Genomic DNA, 15578 nt, shown 5'->3' with positions numbered 1-15578 from the left:
CCTGCTCTGAGCTCTGCTGTCACACTGAATCCTGGCAAACTTCTCCTGTCACACCCAATCCCAGTACAGTGACACTGAACAAAGGCTTGTGCCAAAGCAAATAGCTGTCTTAGTGTGGTTTGGTTTGGAGCTTTGCCCTGTTGGGTTTAGAGCCATTGTCCTCCAGCTCCTGGCCTTTCACCTGCCACAGCTGAAATATTGTGATCTGATGCAAAGCAGAGGTGTAAGCTAAAGACAGCAAAGAGGAGAACTGCAATATATGTATGCCTGACTTTATTTAAACTTTTTTTGGTGGCAAAGCTTCTCTGGAGGGAGACTCAAAGCTATGAGGTACTGAAGCAAGGAGGCAACTGGTTCTTGAGAGGGACCCTGAGCGTGAGCTTGGGACTGAAATGGGGTATACAGAAATGTGTACAGTTCCAGTCAGATAGTGGAAAATGCAGTTAGCCTGGTTTACCATAAGTGGAAGCAGCTTGTAAGCAGAAGTGGGGTGATGCTTTCTCAGTGGACTCAGGACCACCTGGTTTAACAATAATCTATGTGCTGCATCCTGCAGAAATAGGAAGTTTCTTTGTGGGGATTCTGATCTATAGGGAGCTTCTTGGCTTAGGCCCAGTTTCAGACCACAATTTCCTAACTTACATATACATATGTATATGCAGTTTTATCTGTACAGTGAGCAACTGGGGTAAACTGGCAATCTGGGCTTGAGGTGGGGCTTGTAGCATTCCAGGGTGAAGTTATGGAGCAGACTAAAACCACAGAAAACCTGACTGCCATGGAGGACAAGCAATCTCTGTCCTGGGAAGCTGACTCCGGGAGGGTCTAGGGTGGGATGGAGATGTAGGATGCAAGATTTGGTGAGCTGGGCTTTGGGTGCCTGGTTCCCTGTGTGCAGAGGGAGGTGGTGGGTGGGAGACAGCAAATAAAAGCGAGCCCTTTGCCTGTCATGAGCTCTAGGACTGTGGGTGTTGAGTTTAAAGGGTTTGCAGGCATCCAGCCTCCCCCAGCATAGCCTGAAGGGATACTCCAGGGCTTTTCCAGCCCCATCCACCAGCTGGACCTGTGTTGCATCCTTCCCTGCCCTCAATGCATGAAGCAGTAGCACTCATGGCACTTGGACATGGTTTGATTGTGAGCATGGTGGTTGGACTCTGTGATCTTAGATTTTTTTTTTTTCAATCTTAAGGATTCCATGACTCCATGATCCTTGTGGGTCTCTTCCAACTCAGCATATTCTGGGATTCTATGATTGTATGAAGTACCTCCTTGGCATCCTGCCCTGACTGGCATCAGGTGGCATGTAGAGCTCCCATGTGTGCTAATTAAACACATTTAAAGGGGTGCTCTGAGCTGTGACAGTGTTGGGTGCTGCAGGCCTGGCCCTCACACCCCCAGCAGCAGGGACAGTGAGGGATTTACAAAAGCAGGAGGGTAGGCAGGGAGTTTTCAGGTTCCAGTTTGTTTTGGGATGGCTGTAGCTCTGTTACCAAGTGCCTTCCCCCACTGCCAGCTGTATTTGCTGGTGCTGTGAGCATGTGTCAGCATGACCTGGCAGGGTTTGCCCTGGGGAGGAGAGGAGAAGCCCCCGGGCCTTCTGCCTTCCCTCTGCTCCCCATCCTCTCCTGGGAAGGCAAAAAAAGTAGATCTTGGCAAGATCAGAGGATAAAAGTTGCTGTGTTGGGGACCTAAAAAGAGGTTTGGTTAAACTGGTGTGGGAAGATTAATGATGGGCTTTCTTTTCTTTTTCTGTCTTTAAAGCTGGAGGCAGGGGGGGATGCAAGTTTGCTTTTCACACTGTGTGTGTCTGGGGCTCAGCCAGCCTTGCTCCTGGCCACTCCTGGCTCCAGGACTGCCTGCCCATGCTCACCTCCTTCCCTGGCTACAGCTAAAAGTATTAGAAGGAGGAAAAATATAAAACAAATGGGGCTGTATTTATGTTGTGGAGAAGGAGAAAGCACCCAGCAGCATCCTTGGCTTTTCCTTGTCCCCACTGGGTCTCTCCACCACCTGCAGTGTCCATCCTGGAGATGCCATGGGAGTTTCCACAGCCTCCCAGATTTTTGGGCCTCTTTGAAGTGCTTTGCAGCCCTTCATGTTCTTGTTTTCTGTCTTGGTATTATCTTGCTTCAGCTGAATTCCCATCTTCTCCTTAGCAAGAAAAACCTGATCTTGAGTGACCCATTTCATTGCCCAGGGAATATTAGATGTCCACTAGGACATCCAAGGCCATCCAGGAGCATCTCCCTGCTGCACACAGGCATTTTAATTTATTCCTGTTTTTCACAACTTATCTGTAAATACCAGCAAGGACAGCACCTTGAGGAGCCAGTCCTTACCCTCCCACTGCATGTGTCCCAGGAGCTGCTGCTGCAGCCTGCTCTGGTGTCCTAGTAGTCATCATGTGCTGTGGGATGCTAAGTCTCACTCCCAGGGGTCTGCAGCACATTTGGGGTCCCCTCCCCTTCCTCTGCCTTGGGCTGGGGCCAGCCCAGGGTTCTGACAAGAGACAAATGCCCCCCTTCTTGCAGGAGCATCGAGGCACCGCTTTGCACGCACAGGGAGGTGCATCCCACCCAGCACACCCCATCCAGGGGCTGCTTCCCCCGTGCCACTGCCAGCAGAGCTGCTCTCAGCTCCATTCAACCAGAACAAGCGGCAAATTAACCTGACCTAGATCTGGAGAAGCTGACAGTTGTGTGTGCCCTCAAAATCTGTGCTCTGGAGGCAACGCAGGGAGAAATCTTGCCTATTCTCAGAGAGGAGAAATAGCTGCTTATTTATAACTGTCTGGAAACCTGCTTCTCATTCCCTGGCCACCCAGAGCTCATCCTCTTCCATGCTGCTCTTCATCCCTGTGCTGGGAATGGCTTGAGACGTTGGACAGGTCTCCCCATCCATCATGACGCTGCTTCTCCTGCTCCTTCCTATTTACACTAACCAGGCACACGTTTCCCCACAGCAGGGCACACTGTCCTATGTCTCATCACCACTGGGAAACCTTCCCAGAAATCCCCTTGGGACCAGAAAACGCCCTTGGGGGCTGATCCTGCGGGCTGGCTGTCAGGATCACACCTTTGCCTGGCAGCAGGGCTGGGCTCTGCCCTCAGCTCCAGCGCTGTGGGTCCGAGGGCCGCGGGGCTCCTGAGGGATGGGCCCGGCTCGCTCCTGGCGCAGCCGGCCGTTGCCATGGCAATGGCAGGATATTGCTTTCTTACAGCCTCCTGGCTCGCACAAAGCCAGCCAGCTCCAGCTCTGCTCAGCACAGCGATGTGCAGTGCATACCAAGCACTCCTGCCTTTGCTCTGTCCCCAGCTGGGAACCCTCTCCAGAGCGTGCGGGAAGAATCAGCGGGAGCTGGAACTTCCTGCCTCTTTCCCACGGCTGGAAAACCCCAGCTCTTTGCTGCCTGCTCTTCCTCCCAGTGCTCATGTACTGATCCCTCCTGATTGTTATTTCCTCCCATGTTTTTCAGTGGCAAAATTCAGCCTATGCTGCCTTTTCCACCTCCTGCCTGTAACCTACCACAGGGGGGATATTCCTTAACCTCTCCAAAGCTGTGCTCTCCCTGGATACCCTCCAGTGGTGCTGGTCTCTGCTGCCCTGACTACCCTGGCCAGAGCATCCTGAACCCAAGCAGGATCTCAGAGATGGGGCTCATGACACAGCTCTGAGAGGCTGGATTAAGGATCTGACCTCAAGGCATGACTCTGAAAGCTTTGTGATGCAGCAGGGTTGTTTCTTGCCTAGCCTGGGGGCTTGGTTGTGTTTCCTCAAGCTGTCGGAGCTGCTGGTTAAAACTCAGCTGGGTGATGTGGCTGGGTGGGGGCACCAGGGCAGCAATGAGTGCAGCAGGAAGGCAGTCATGAGTGGCCAGGTCATGCTGAACATCAGCTACACAGTGCCTCAGCTCCTGGTTGTGTTGGGTTTGGCAAAATGCACCACATGAATGAGAGTCCTGGCTCTTGCCTGACTGCCAGCCCTCATAGCCAAGCCCTGAGTCCCTTTGCCAGTTTCAGCCAACATGACTTGGAAGCCTTTATGGGTGTTATTTCCCCATTGTGAGAGCCTGAGAACCAAGCTGGTGCCTGTTCAAAGGCTGCAAGTTCAGCTGAGTCACATGATGAGCCACTAGAGAACCTACACAGGGCTTCAGGAGAGCTGGCATCCTGGGCTCTGCTCAGAGACATCCTCCACTTGAAACTAAACACAGCCAGCATCTCTGTCTGAGCCGCAGGTGCTTGAAATCCAGGCAGGGAAGGAGGACCAAGGTGTTCCCTCTGCCAGGGACCACAGACTCCTCTCCCTGGAAGAGGATGAAGGCTGGTGATAGCAGGGTCCTCCCACGCTGGCAGTGAGCTCCCAGCCTTGACAGCATCACAGAGGTGCTGCATTCTTCAGGGACAGAAGTAAAAGTTGTTGTCTTTTTTTTCCCCTGTCTTTGGGAGCTGTGAGTTGAGACTTAATCATGTTTATAGGCACAGGGTCTTCCCAAGCATGCTGGAGTCTTGTGGTGCCTGTGGCAGGCTGCTTCCTCACCAGTGCCTAGACACCACACTGCCTGCTCTGAGGCTGCTGGGGGCTTGAAAATCAGCCTTAATTACAAAAAAAAAAAACTCCAAAAATGCATTTAGCTTAAGATATCTGTGCAAAAGAAAAACCGAGGAGCTCCTCTTTCTGATTTTAAGGGGTTGTATTTTCCAGCATGATAAAAAAAAAAACCAACCATAGTTGGCTTTTTGTTTTTCCAAGGGTAGGGGTTTTCTATGTTATCTCAGAAACTACAACTCATACAGCTGCAGCTCTTCAGAAAGATGCATTGTGAGTGTACAGGGAAAGCCTGGGATGCTGTTCTGCTGGGCAGAGTGTGGTTGGGATGTGCTGTGCCAGATGTTGAGGAGTAAAGACGTGGCAGTTGACCCTTTTTGGCAGCCTTTTTGCTCTGCACAGCCGTGCTGCACTTAGAGCATCAGGGACAGCTCATGAAACATCTCGACCCAAGGACGTTTGAATGAAGGGGGACCCAAAATAGCCTGAGACATGAGAAGGGTTGGGGATGGAAAAAAAAATCCCACCCAGTAATAACTTCTCCAGAAGTGCTATATATAGACTGATTTGGTGACTTCTGGAAAAAAGGAGCTATGAAATCTGAATGGCAGCTCTGGCTTGACATCCTGAGCTGAGCCTTCGCTGGGATGCTGCCTTGCAGAGGGGAGCTGGCTGGCATGTGCCTCCAGAACATCCCTGTGCTCTTGCTGGGATTGTCCCAAATCTGCGGTTATGAAGGGAGCACAAGTCCCAGATTTCCACAAGGTGGGACAAGGGGAAAGCAAGCCCTATTCCTGGTTGTGTAAATTTGGTTTGATTTCATATTCTTCCTTGGGACTCTCAGAGCAGAAACTGGGGTTTTTTTTCTCTTTTGTCTTTCCTTCCCCATCCCCTCGGCAAACATTTGAAATTTCCACTTGGTATTTTGTAGGTAGCCCTCTTTTACTATACCTTTCTCAATGTGCTGGGATTTGGTGCTTGCTTCCCACCTCACCCTCTCTGTGTGTGGATTTGGGAAGGAAAGCTCACCCTGCACCATCCCTCTCTCCACAGGTTATCCTGAAGGACCTGGAGCTGCTGGCTGAGATTGCTTCCTCCCCAGCAGGACAGACAGAGGAGGGTCACGCTCCCTCCGATGGCTCTGACGTGCGACCTGGCCCCGTGGAGCTGCATGTCCCAGCCAGGCCTGGCCAGCTGAGCTCCTCCAGTGAGTGCCCCTGTGCCACAGCTCCGTGCCTCCCTGCTCCTGGGCTCTCCCCGTCTTCCATGGCACCGGTCAGGTTTGCTCGGGCAAAAGGAGAAGCTTATTTTACAGTAATAAATCAATGTCTTCATCCCCGCCCAGCATAGTTTGGGAATCGAGTCTGCCATGGCACAGAACAGGGTGCTGCTTTTATTTTTGCTGCTTTTTCCCCTTGTTTGTGTTTTGGGGATTTAGGGCTCAGTTTAGCAGCAGGATGCCCCAGAGGCCAGTGTGGAGAGATGTCGTTGTTGTCCTACTTTTTATGGGACCTTGGGCTCCAGCGTCTTTTCTCCTTGTAAAAGCCCTCAGAGCCCTAGAATCAGTGCAGGATGAGATGCTGGCTGCAATCCCAGATCTCCAAAACATCCATAGATCTGCAGAGGGATCCCTGTGCCAGGCTGCCCACATTGGCTATGAACTGTTATGTTGCTCTGAGTGCCTGGCAAAACCTCAGGAGAGCGATGAAGAGGGACGATCCTATTTTCTGGGGACTCGGGAGATTAAAAAAAAAATAACCTTTCATTAATTATCCTGCACACGGGGAAATTTTTTTCACCTTCCCTTGTCTGTGGTTCATGCTTTACAGTTGCTTGGCTTCTCCTTCTCCTCCTCTGCTGCTATTTAAGGGCCTCCCTGTTGTACTCCCCAGGCCAGGTTGTCCCAGCCAAAAGCACGTTTCATGTGAGCTTTGGATTGCAACCCAAGCACTGAGCCAAGGCTGCCTCTCCCTGCAGAGGATGCAGCCACAGGGCCTTGCAAAATCACCACCAGAGTGAGAGGCTTTGCTTTCCCATCCCCAGGCTTTATTTTCTCTGAACATCCTGGATCGCTCACCCCTCCCTGGTCTTATAAATCACTGCACCAGCAACCAGCTTGGGTCTTTGGCTTTTTAGGGTGGGATTTTTTTTTTGTGGATCTACCTGTTTCCTGCTGGCAGCTTTATCTCTGCAATGGAGAGGTGAGGGCTGCAGAGCTGGTGACCTCCCTGAGCTTTCTGCAAGTCCCATCCATCCTCCCACTGTCAGAAGTGAGACTGCCTGGGTGGAGCAGCTCCTGCAGCACTGGCCAAGCAGCTGAGGAGCTGCAGTTCAGCTCACACTGATGGTTGTCTGAGGTTTCCTTCCTTCTGGATGATCTAAAAATAGCAGGCTGGATGGCGTGGATCCTAACGGCTGCCGTGGCCCCTGTTAGCTATCTGGAAGAGCAACTTGGCTTCACTTACTCAAATGTAACCTTTAAAAAGAGTCTGGCTCTCCCCTCCTGGAGTAGATCTGCTGGAGCCAGAGCTCCTGTTGCCCCAGGGTGGGACAACTTGCCCCCACACAGGTCCTACTGGGCTCTGGCTTCCTCACCTATTTTCCTCTTCCCTATAATGCACCAGAAAATTGTTCCTTAAGAATTTATTTGGAGCTGAGCTTTGCAGGGTCATTGGCTTTTAACCAAAGGCAGATGTTTTTGGGGAGAGGAAAAGGAGCTGGTTCATTGGCCTTGGGCGTTTATCATGGCCCCAGTCCCGTCTGGCTTTGGCCACCCAAGGATGAGACCGGATGGGCTGCTGGGGAGTTCCCCCAGGGAAACTGAGGGTCAGAGCTGGGCCAGGACCTTCCTGGATTATGCCTTGAAAATCAGAGGCTCCTGGAAAATACTCCTTTTGCCAGAAGACTTCTTGAAGGGAGGACTTTTTGGAGCAGGACAGTGGCCAGTGGAAATCCCCATGTCTGAGCATGGTCCTGGATGGTGAGAGCAAGTGAGCCAAAACTCTGCCATTCCCAGGCAAAAATCATGAGGTGATGGCAACAGAGAGAGGGTGTACCCCTTTCTGGAGTCACTGGTTTTGTACTGGGATATATGGGATTGTTCCCTGCTGTGGTTCAGACAGTGCTGTATTGGCAGTAGGATGGATGCTGTTGTCCCATTAGAGTGGGGGCTGCAGGGTCCCAGCTCTTCTCCCCAGGGTTAAATCTCTCCATTCCTTCATCCACTTTAGACTGAGTTGCCCTTGAAGCCAGCAGTGGGAGGAGAGCTGTTGAGCTATCCCAACCCAAATCCTCTCCTATCCCAGAGGCCCTTCCAAATGTGCAGTTGGTGGCTTTGCAGGTAAACAAGCAGGGTCACCCTTTGAAATCCTTGAGCTCGTGGCAGATTTCCTGCGGTGCTCTCTGTCCTGGCGCTCCAGGCTTGGCTAGCCAAGCAGTAAGGGCAGGAGTGGAGGTGGAAGGGGCCAGTGCCCCCACGGTCTTCCCCGCGTTTCCTCTCTCTCCCTTTCTTCCCTCGGGATGTGTTTATGCAGTTGTTTCCCTGCCATTGAGTTTGGTTTCCTTCAGATGCTGGTTGATTAGTCAGGAAAGCCGTGTCCCACTTCCGCAGCCCGTTCCCAGCTCCAGTTTTTATTTAGCCACTTTGTTCTCCGGTTACGTAAGGTCAGCTGCCCTCGACGCCTTCTCCAAGCACAATGAACTGGGGCCAGCCCAGCTCAGCACTGCCGGGGAGACCCAGCACCTCCTGCTGGCCTGCTGCGGCTGCCCTGGGAGAGGGTGGCTGGTTTGGCCTCCAGGATTGTCACCCTGGTACCTTCTGCCCACTTTTCCAGGGACAAGGGCTGCGGGGCTGTGCCCAAAAGCTTCCCGGTTTTTGGAGTGATTGTGCAAATGCCAGTCTGGTCAGTACAATGGGAATCCAGTGCCTGCTTTGCTTTGGGAGTGTCTTTTCCAACCATGGAAAGTTGAGACAAGTTACAGATGACCTGAGAGTGGTTGTCACCGAAGTGAGCAGGTCAAGGGAGGTGGTTCTGTGCCTTTACTCCACTCTGGTGAGACCCCATCTGGAAGACTGCATCCAGATTGGGGGCCCTCAGCGCAGGAAGGACAAGGACCTGTTGTAGCAAGCCCAGAGGAGGCCACAGAGATAATCAGAGGCTGGAGCACCTCTGCTGAGGAGACAGACTGGGAGTTGAGGTTGTTCAGCCTGGAGAAGGTTCCAGGGAGACCTTAGAGCCTCTTCCAGTGCCTGGAAGGGCTCCAGAAAAACTGGACAGGGACTTTGGACAAGGCATGGAGTGACAAGACATGGGGGAATGGCTTCAAGCTGAAAGAGAGTAATTTTAGATTAAGTATTAGGAAGAAATTCTTCACTGTGAGGATGGTAAAGCACTGGAAGAGATTGCCCAGAGATGTGAAGTGCTATCCCTAGAAGTGTTCAAGGGCTCTGAGCAGCCTGGTCTAGTGGGAGGGGTCCCTGCCCATGGCAAGGGGGTTGGACTAAAGGCCTTTTAATGTCCCTTCCAACCCAAACCATTCCATGATACCATAGGTGGAAGCCCTCCAGCCTCATCTACAGCTCTGCTTTGCACAAGAGACAAAAGCTCATTCCAAAAGGATGCTGCCTTGCACAGGGTAGCTCTTGCACACATCTCTTCCTTCCTTTCTGCACAGCTTTGTAAGGTGAAGCAGTTACAGCCCTTTGTTTCCTCTCCAGCTTGGTCCGGTCTCTCCTGCCTGGCTTCCTGCCGGAGGTGGTGGGGACAGTGCTGCACCCTCTGAGCACCTCACGCTATAGGATGTTTGCTGGGAGTCTGATTCCATATGTGGAGTCACTAATGTGCCTGAGGTCCCTGGTTTCCACTGGCAGTCCATGGATATCCCAGGAGTCAGTGGATTACTCTGGAGGAGACTGCTAGAAGTCCCTCAGAAATGTAGTCTCTTGAGTTTAGTCCTGCTGTATCCCCCCTGGAGAACATGCAGCATTCCAGAGTGGAGATATTCTGTTTTAGGGGTTTGCTTTTGACATGTCTTTGGGGGGATTTTATTCTCAGTGAGCCAAACCACTTCCTTTTTGTTGTCTGTTGCTTCAATTGTGTCATTGTAGGTCTGCAGAGGTGGCAGTGTATGACAAGGTCCCACCTCCAGACAGTCCGTAAAATGTTAGGGCAGCCTCTGCAAGAATCAGGTGAGAGTCTGTAGTGTGCAGGAGGTCCATGAAAAGTAGAAAAGAGAAGGTGACTTCTTGTCAGATGGCTCAGATCTGCTAAACTGCTATTTCCACTGTCAGAGAAGGAAAAAAGTGAAACCCTTCCTTACTCATCCTCCCCACAAAAGGCAGTGAGGCAGATGACATCACACCATTAACCACTTGCTCTTGAAGGAGCCAGTTTCCAACAGTTTTTGTAGAATCAGGAGTGTGACAGCAGGGAGCAGAGGAGCCAAGCAGGCAGGAGAAAAGAAGGCTGTCCTGAGTGCTCCAAATTCAGCAGTCTGGCTCCTGATGTTTGGTGTCTGTGGCATCTCTTTTCCTACTGGCCTGAAGCTGTTCAGGAGTGTTGATTGTCAAAAACACTCTTGTGCTTCTTGAGGAGGAGAGGACTTTGAAAGAAGGGCTGATCTGTTTGTTTTCCTGGATGCAGTGTAATAGAGGAGCTGGGATGCCTTGGAAAGCCCCAGGAGAGACCATCCAGATGTAGTGTTAACTCGCCTGGCGTGCCTCCAGGTATCCATCCCTCCTGAGATGGTCACAGCACACAGCCAGCCACAAAGCCTGGGGATTCCCAAATAACAGCTGGGATTACTGATTTGTAGTGGTGGACAAAGGAGAAGTTGATGGTGTAGATAAATCAATCATAGCCAAGCTTCCTTTGGAGTTACTTTGCTGGGCTGCCTCAGTTTCCCAAAGATGTTATGAGGAATTTGTAGGGTGAGGTGATGAATGAGATGAAAAACAAACTAGCAAAATGAGTATTGGTAGGAAAAGGGCCCGGCAAACCCGATTGCTGCTCATGTCTTCAGGTTGTGTTCCGTATACTTTACCTTTCCATGGAGAAGCTTCAGCCCACTCTAAGCTCACCTTGAAACTTATTCATTCCTGGTTTGCATCTGTGCTGGGTACTTTGTGCTCCTGAGCAATGGCTGAGCTATACCCTTGCTGCATTTTTGCTTATTGATTTACCTTAGCAAAGAAAAATGGGGCAGTAGTGAATTGCTAACCTTACTAGGAAAACCATCAGGATTATTATTGCCTGCTGTCTTCCTCCAAGGCAGCCATGAGCACAGACCCTGCATAAGGTGGGGGAGAGCAAGGAGCAGCAAAAGCCTCATTTGGCATCAAAATATGTAACCCAACCATTCTGGGACCCCCTTTTTGTCGAGATGTTGAAGTCAGGAATTACAAACCCATGGCTCTTTAGCCAGGTAGGTAGGGGAGAAATATCCATGTGTGTCCAAGCAAAACCAGGCTGAGCACAGGCCCTGGCTGTACAATCCAGATTTTTGGTGGGTTTATTTCGTCAGCAGCATCCTGTGCTCTGCAAAGGGGAGAGTGGAGGTTTTCCAGAGCCCAGCTGAGCTGCCGACATGTTCACATCTGTTTCCAGCTACGCCCTGCGCCGGCTTTCTGGGAGGAGGAGGGGAGGATTTGCCTTTTTTACGGCTCTATTTTTATCTTGCTCCGCGAGGCTTCGCCACTCCGTGTTTGCAAAAGCTAAAATTCAAAACATCCTGGGGAAGGCTGCCGGGGGGAGACGCTGCACAGATTCCCACGTCGCTGCCCGGGGTCTCGCCCAGCACCATCTGGCAGCGCCGACTCCCACGCCACTGGCACTCGGGCCGGCTCAGGGCTCGCGGACCAGCTCCGGCTGCCGCCGCGTTTATCCCTGGCGCTCCCAGAAGAGCTGGGGGAGATCATTCTCTGGGCTGAGCTGGAAACATGATGCCTTGGGGAAAGCGCTCGGGTGGGAAGGATGCTTGGCCTCGCCAACTCTTAGCTTACCCTGCCTATATCCGAGCTGAAATTGCTTCAATTAGAGATTGCAGTAAATCATTTTAGCTAAACCACCGCAAATACCCTTGTGGATACTCTTTAACCAGCTTACCCAGCTTTAGCTCGCTTCGGAAAGGAATCAATTCTGCTCCAATCTTATTTCAATTTGGTTTCAATGGAGTTAAGCAAGTCCACACCGGTTTTAATTAAGACTAGTTTGAAACCAATTATAGTAAATTAATAGAAGTTATGTTTTATGCCAAGGTGAAGTTCAGAACTTTGTGGCTGAGATAGGAAAATCCAAGTTAGTTTCGGAGTCTGCCAGGCTCACCCGGAGCAATGTGGAGACACTTTGGATACTGTAGGTCTTGACACAGCTCAGCCCATCAAGCAGCCAGACAGCCTGAATGTTCCAGGGTGATGTACAATATATATTTATAAGGGCCTTAATAGAGATCCCTAATTGCCTGTCTTGGTTGATTTATAGTGTGGCCACGCAGGCAATGGGAACAGCGTGAGCTGCTGGTGAGCGCTCAGGGATGCACTGGGGTTTGCAGACATTCGCTGTGCTCCGCTCGAGCTGGCACTCATGGCTGAGGGAACAGATGTTGGTATTGACTTAGATGATCCAAGAAGCCTGCTTGTGTCCCTGGCTCTACCCCAGTCTGTGAAGGGAATCTGGGGAAAGGATTTGTTAGCCTGGCATGCTGGGATGCAGAAGGTTGCTGTAGCCATTGGTAGGACAAGGGATAATGGTGTGAATCTGACAGAATATGTTTAGTTTAGCTATTAGAAAGAAATTCTTTATTGTGAGGGTGATGAGTTACTGGCACAGGTTGCTAAGAGAAGGTGTGGCTGCCCCATCCCTGTGAGTGTTCAAGGCCAGATTGGATGGAGCTCTGAGCAACCTGGTCTCGTGGAAGGTGTCCCTGCCCGTTGCAGAGGGGTTGGAACTAGATGAGCTTTAAGATCCCTTCTGTGATTCAATTATAAGGACCCAGACTGATGTGGACTCACTGCGGCCATATAGCTGCAATTCCCACGTGCCTTTTGTCATGTTTCACTGCTCTGATGTTCCTCTGAGCCCAAAATTCCCATTTGTTCCTATTCTTGTGGATGTCTGGACTGAGTTTCATCATTGCTCTGAGCATGGATCTTTCTTCTTCCAGCTCCCTCCTCCACACCAGATTAAAAAAAAAAAAAAAAAAAAAGCAGAGCTGTGATGTGCCACCAGCCCCAGCTACGTTAACAGCAGATCTGGCAGGTTACGGATCTGCAAAGTCTTTTGCTTCAGGGAAAGGGGGAGAGGTGCAAGCTTCAATTAATTATGCCACAGTTTTCTTAACACTTCTTCCTGCTTGTCTCTCGTGCTTCAGAGAAAACACTTGACAAGCTGCTCCCACAGTTCTGTCGGGCTGGGAATGCCACTGTGCTGAGCTGTAACCCTCAGGGCAGCGAGCTGAGCTCTGGGCTACGCCAGGAAGGGTTACACCATGGCACACAAGGTGCCAGCCACTTCCTAGACGTCCTGTAAACAGAGCAAACGGGAAGTTTGGAGGATTGGGAGGCTTTGGAAAACAACTGCTTTGCCTGCTTGGAAGAAGTATTGCCTGTTTAAGCTCCATCTGAGGTTTGGTTGAGCCTTTTACAGCCTGGCAGCCTCTGACACCCTGGTTTCTCACTCCCAGCATTAGCCCTAGAGAGCACTGGCAAGGCTGCTCTGGCATGGTGTGTCACAGTGGAAACTTTCTTTAGGAACATGCAGGCATAGCTCCTGTGCATGGGCAAAGGATGGAGAAATGATCCCTCTGGAGTTCAGTCTCAGTGCTCCCAGAAGCAAAGGATGGTGAAAAGGCTCCCTGGAGTAGGCATACTCACATGCTTTCTTCTAGGAAAAACAGGGCACAGACTTGTTTTCACAATCTCTGTATCCCAGTCCTTCCTTGCATCCAGGCTGGGCAGAAGGGTCCAAGGTTCAGGAACCAGTTGATGGAAGACAACAGCAGTACTGAAGGTCCTGCAGACTAGCTGGGATCTCATCCCCAAGGCAGTTCTGACTTTTGGATACTCAGCTGATCCAGCAGGTCATTCCCAGTCTCCAGCTGGAGATGCAGGGGATGCTGCACCACTTCAGAGCACATATCTGAAGGTGCTTGTGGCTGGTCTGTCTTGCAGCCACACAGCTCCATACAGCTTTGTCCTGTGCACAACAGAAATGCTGGTCCTGTCAGGGAGGAGAAAAATTGCTGCCTCCTCCTGTTTTTCCTTTGGGATGTGTTTTAGGATATGTAATGTTTGGCTGGAAGACGTGCAAGATGACAATGAGCTGAAAATTGGCTTTGCTTTGTGGAGGGAACACTGTGCCATTGATGCTGCTGTGGGGCTCAGAGAGACTATTTTTGGGGTCTTGAGAAAAGAGAAACTCCAGGATGAGACCTTCCCCCAGACAAGCTACAGCACTGGAGCATTGTTAGCTGGTGGCAATGAAGGTGGGATGTCCTGCTAGCTCGTGTTGCAGCACAACCAGGTTTGGGTGTCTCAGAGTTGCTGAGAAAATGGACAAAAATACCACTTTGCAGCTTTGAAAGACAGTTTCTGCCTGGTGTTCACCTGCCTTCCCAGGCTGTGCTGGGAGGTTTCAGGCTGAGCTGCAGGCAGGCACAGTGGGAAGGCAGATCTGCCCCATGTCACCTCCAGACCATGTCTCTGCTCCCTCTTGAGCAGTGCTGAGCAGCTGTAGTGACGACACGTGGGGCATGGCTGCATTTTCACACTGGGTGCTCCCTGCCTTGGAACAAACACACCTTTGTTTTGGAGCACATTGGCTCGGCTGGATCACTTTTTTTTTTTCCTTTGCCCAGATCATCTTCCCTGCAGCTGAGGGGAAACATGATGCGATGGTGAACACTTGTGCTCGGGGAGCTGCCTGCTTCAAAGCCTGGTTTGGGGTTACAGATATACCAAGGGGTGGGTGAACACACAGCTCCAGCGGGAAGAGGACACCAGGTTCTGGTCAGGATGACCTTGTATTTAATTTTCCTTTTTTTTGGCTCTGTATGTTCTCTTAGATGTTAAATCCAAACCTGGGGAAGCTGCCCTGCGTGTATCTCCTGTGTATCATTGGGAGAGGCAGGATAGAAAACAGACCAGCAGCTTTTCCATCAGCTTTCCTGGGCTTTGGCAGCTTAATTACATCTTTAATTGGCTGCTCCGTGCTCCGCTGAGTGTCCATGGAAGCAGACAACATCCATAAATCAAACTGCTCAGGTTTCCTTTGGTTATCTGATGGAAATAGTGTGTGGAGAGCAGCCGTGGGGTGCTCGTGTGTGCTGGCTTCCCTCCTTACCACAGTTAGATGTGGCCTTTCTGAAGGAGAAATTAAGGAAGAGAGCTCCCCTTTTTGCAGAGTTGCCTTTGAAACGCTCTCTCCAAACATTTGCTTTGAGCGCTGTCCTGCTAAATAAACCATCTCCCCTGGGGTTTCACTGTGGGAAAAGCAATCTTTACCTGCCAGCTCCCTGCTCTTTTGTTTGGAGGGGATATTTCCCTGAGCTGCCAGCTGCCCCTTTCCCTGCCCTCCCTGCCAAGAGTCTCAGGCCAGGACAATCCCTAAGCCTGGAGCTCTGCTGTGGTTTGACCAGTACGTTATGGTAGCCCTGGGGCACATTGTGTATGACATTTGTACCAAGTGGCTCCTGCTCAGGGAAAATGACATCACCGAGTGTAAACCAGTGTCTGTGCCATGGCTCAGGGCTGAATGTGTGTGTCTGCCACTGCATGCTCACTGGGCTCGGGGCATCTGTGGCTTACGGCGTTGGATTGCAGGCTCTTCAACTCACCAGCAGTCTGGTGGTTTTGGGATGAGTGTACATGCCATATCTGAGGAGATGGGATTGGCTCAATTTAGAGCCTCGGGCACTCCTTCTTCTAGCAGCTACTGAAGCTGAAGAGCTCTGAGATGAACTCCCAAAATTCCCATTTTAACCCCAGGTGCTGTTTCCAATGTTGTGACCACAAGATGCTTTCCCTTGGGCTGGAG

The 15578-nt window shown here is 51.1% G+C and overlaps 1 protein-coding gene across 1 annotated transcript in view; it reads left to right on the top strand.

The window, feature by feature from the left end:
- VAC14 (VAC14 component of PIKFYVE complex) overlaps positions 1-15578 on the top strand; it is a 58437-nt gene that overhangs the window by 22026 nt on the left and 20833 nt on the right. Inside the window, exon 13 of the mRNA XM_058813548.1 lies at positions 5602-5755. Coding sequence (XP_058669531.1) covers positions 5602-5755 — 154 coding nt within the window. The remainder of the gene's footprint in view (positions 1-5601; positions 5756-15578) is intronic.

Source organism: Ammospiza caudacuta, chromosome 13 (assembly GCF_027887145.1).
Source record: "Ammospiza caudacuta isolate bAmmCau1 chromosome 13, bAmmCau1.pri, whole genome shotgun sequence".
Classification (NCBI taxonomy): Eukaryota; Metazoa; Chordata; class Aves; order Passeriformes; family Passerellidae; genus Ammospiza; species Ammospiza caudacuta.
Note: the sequence above shows the minus strand (reverse complement) of the source record. Positions and strands in the feature narration are given on the sequence as shown.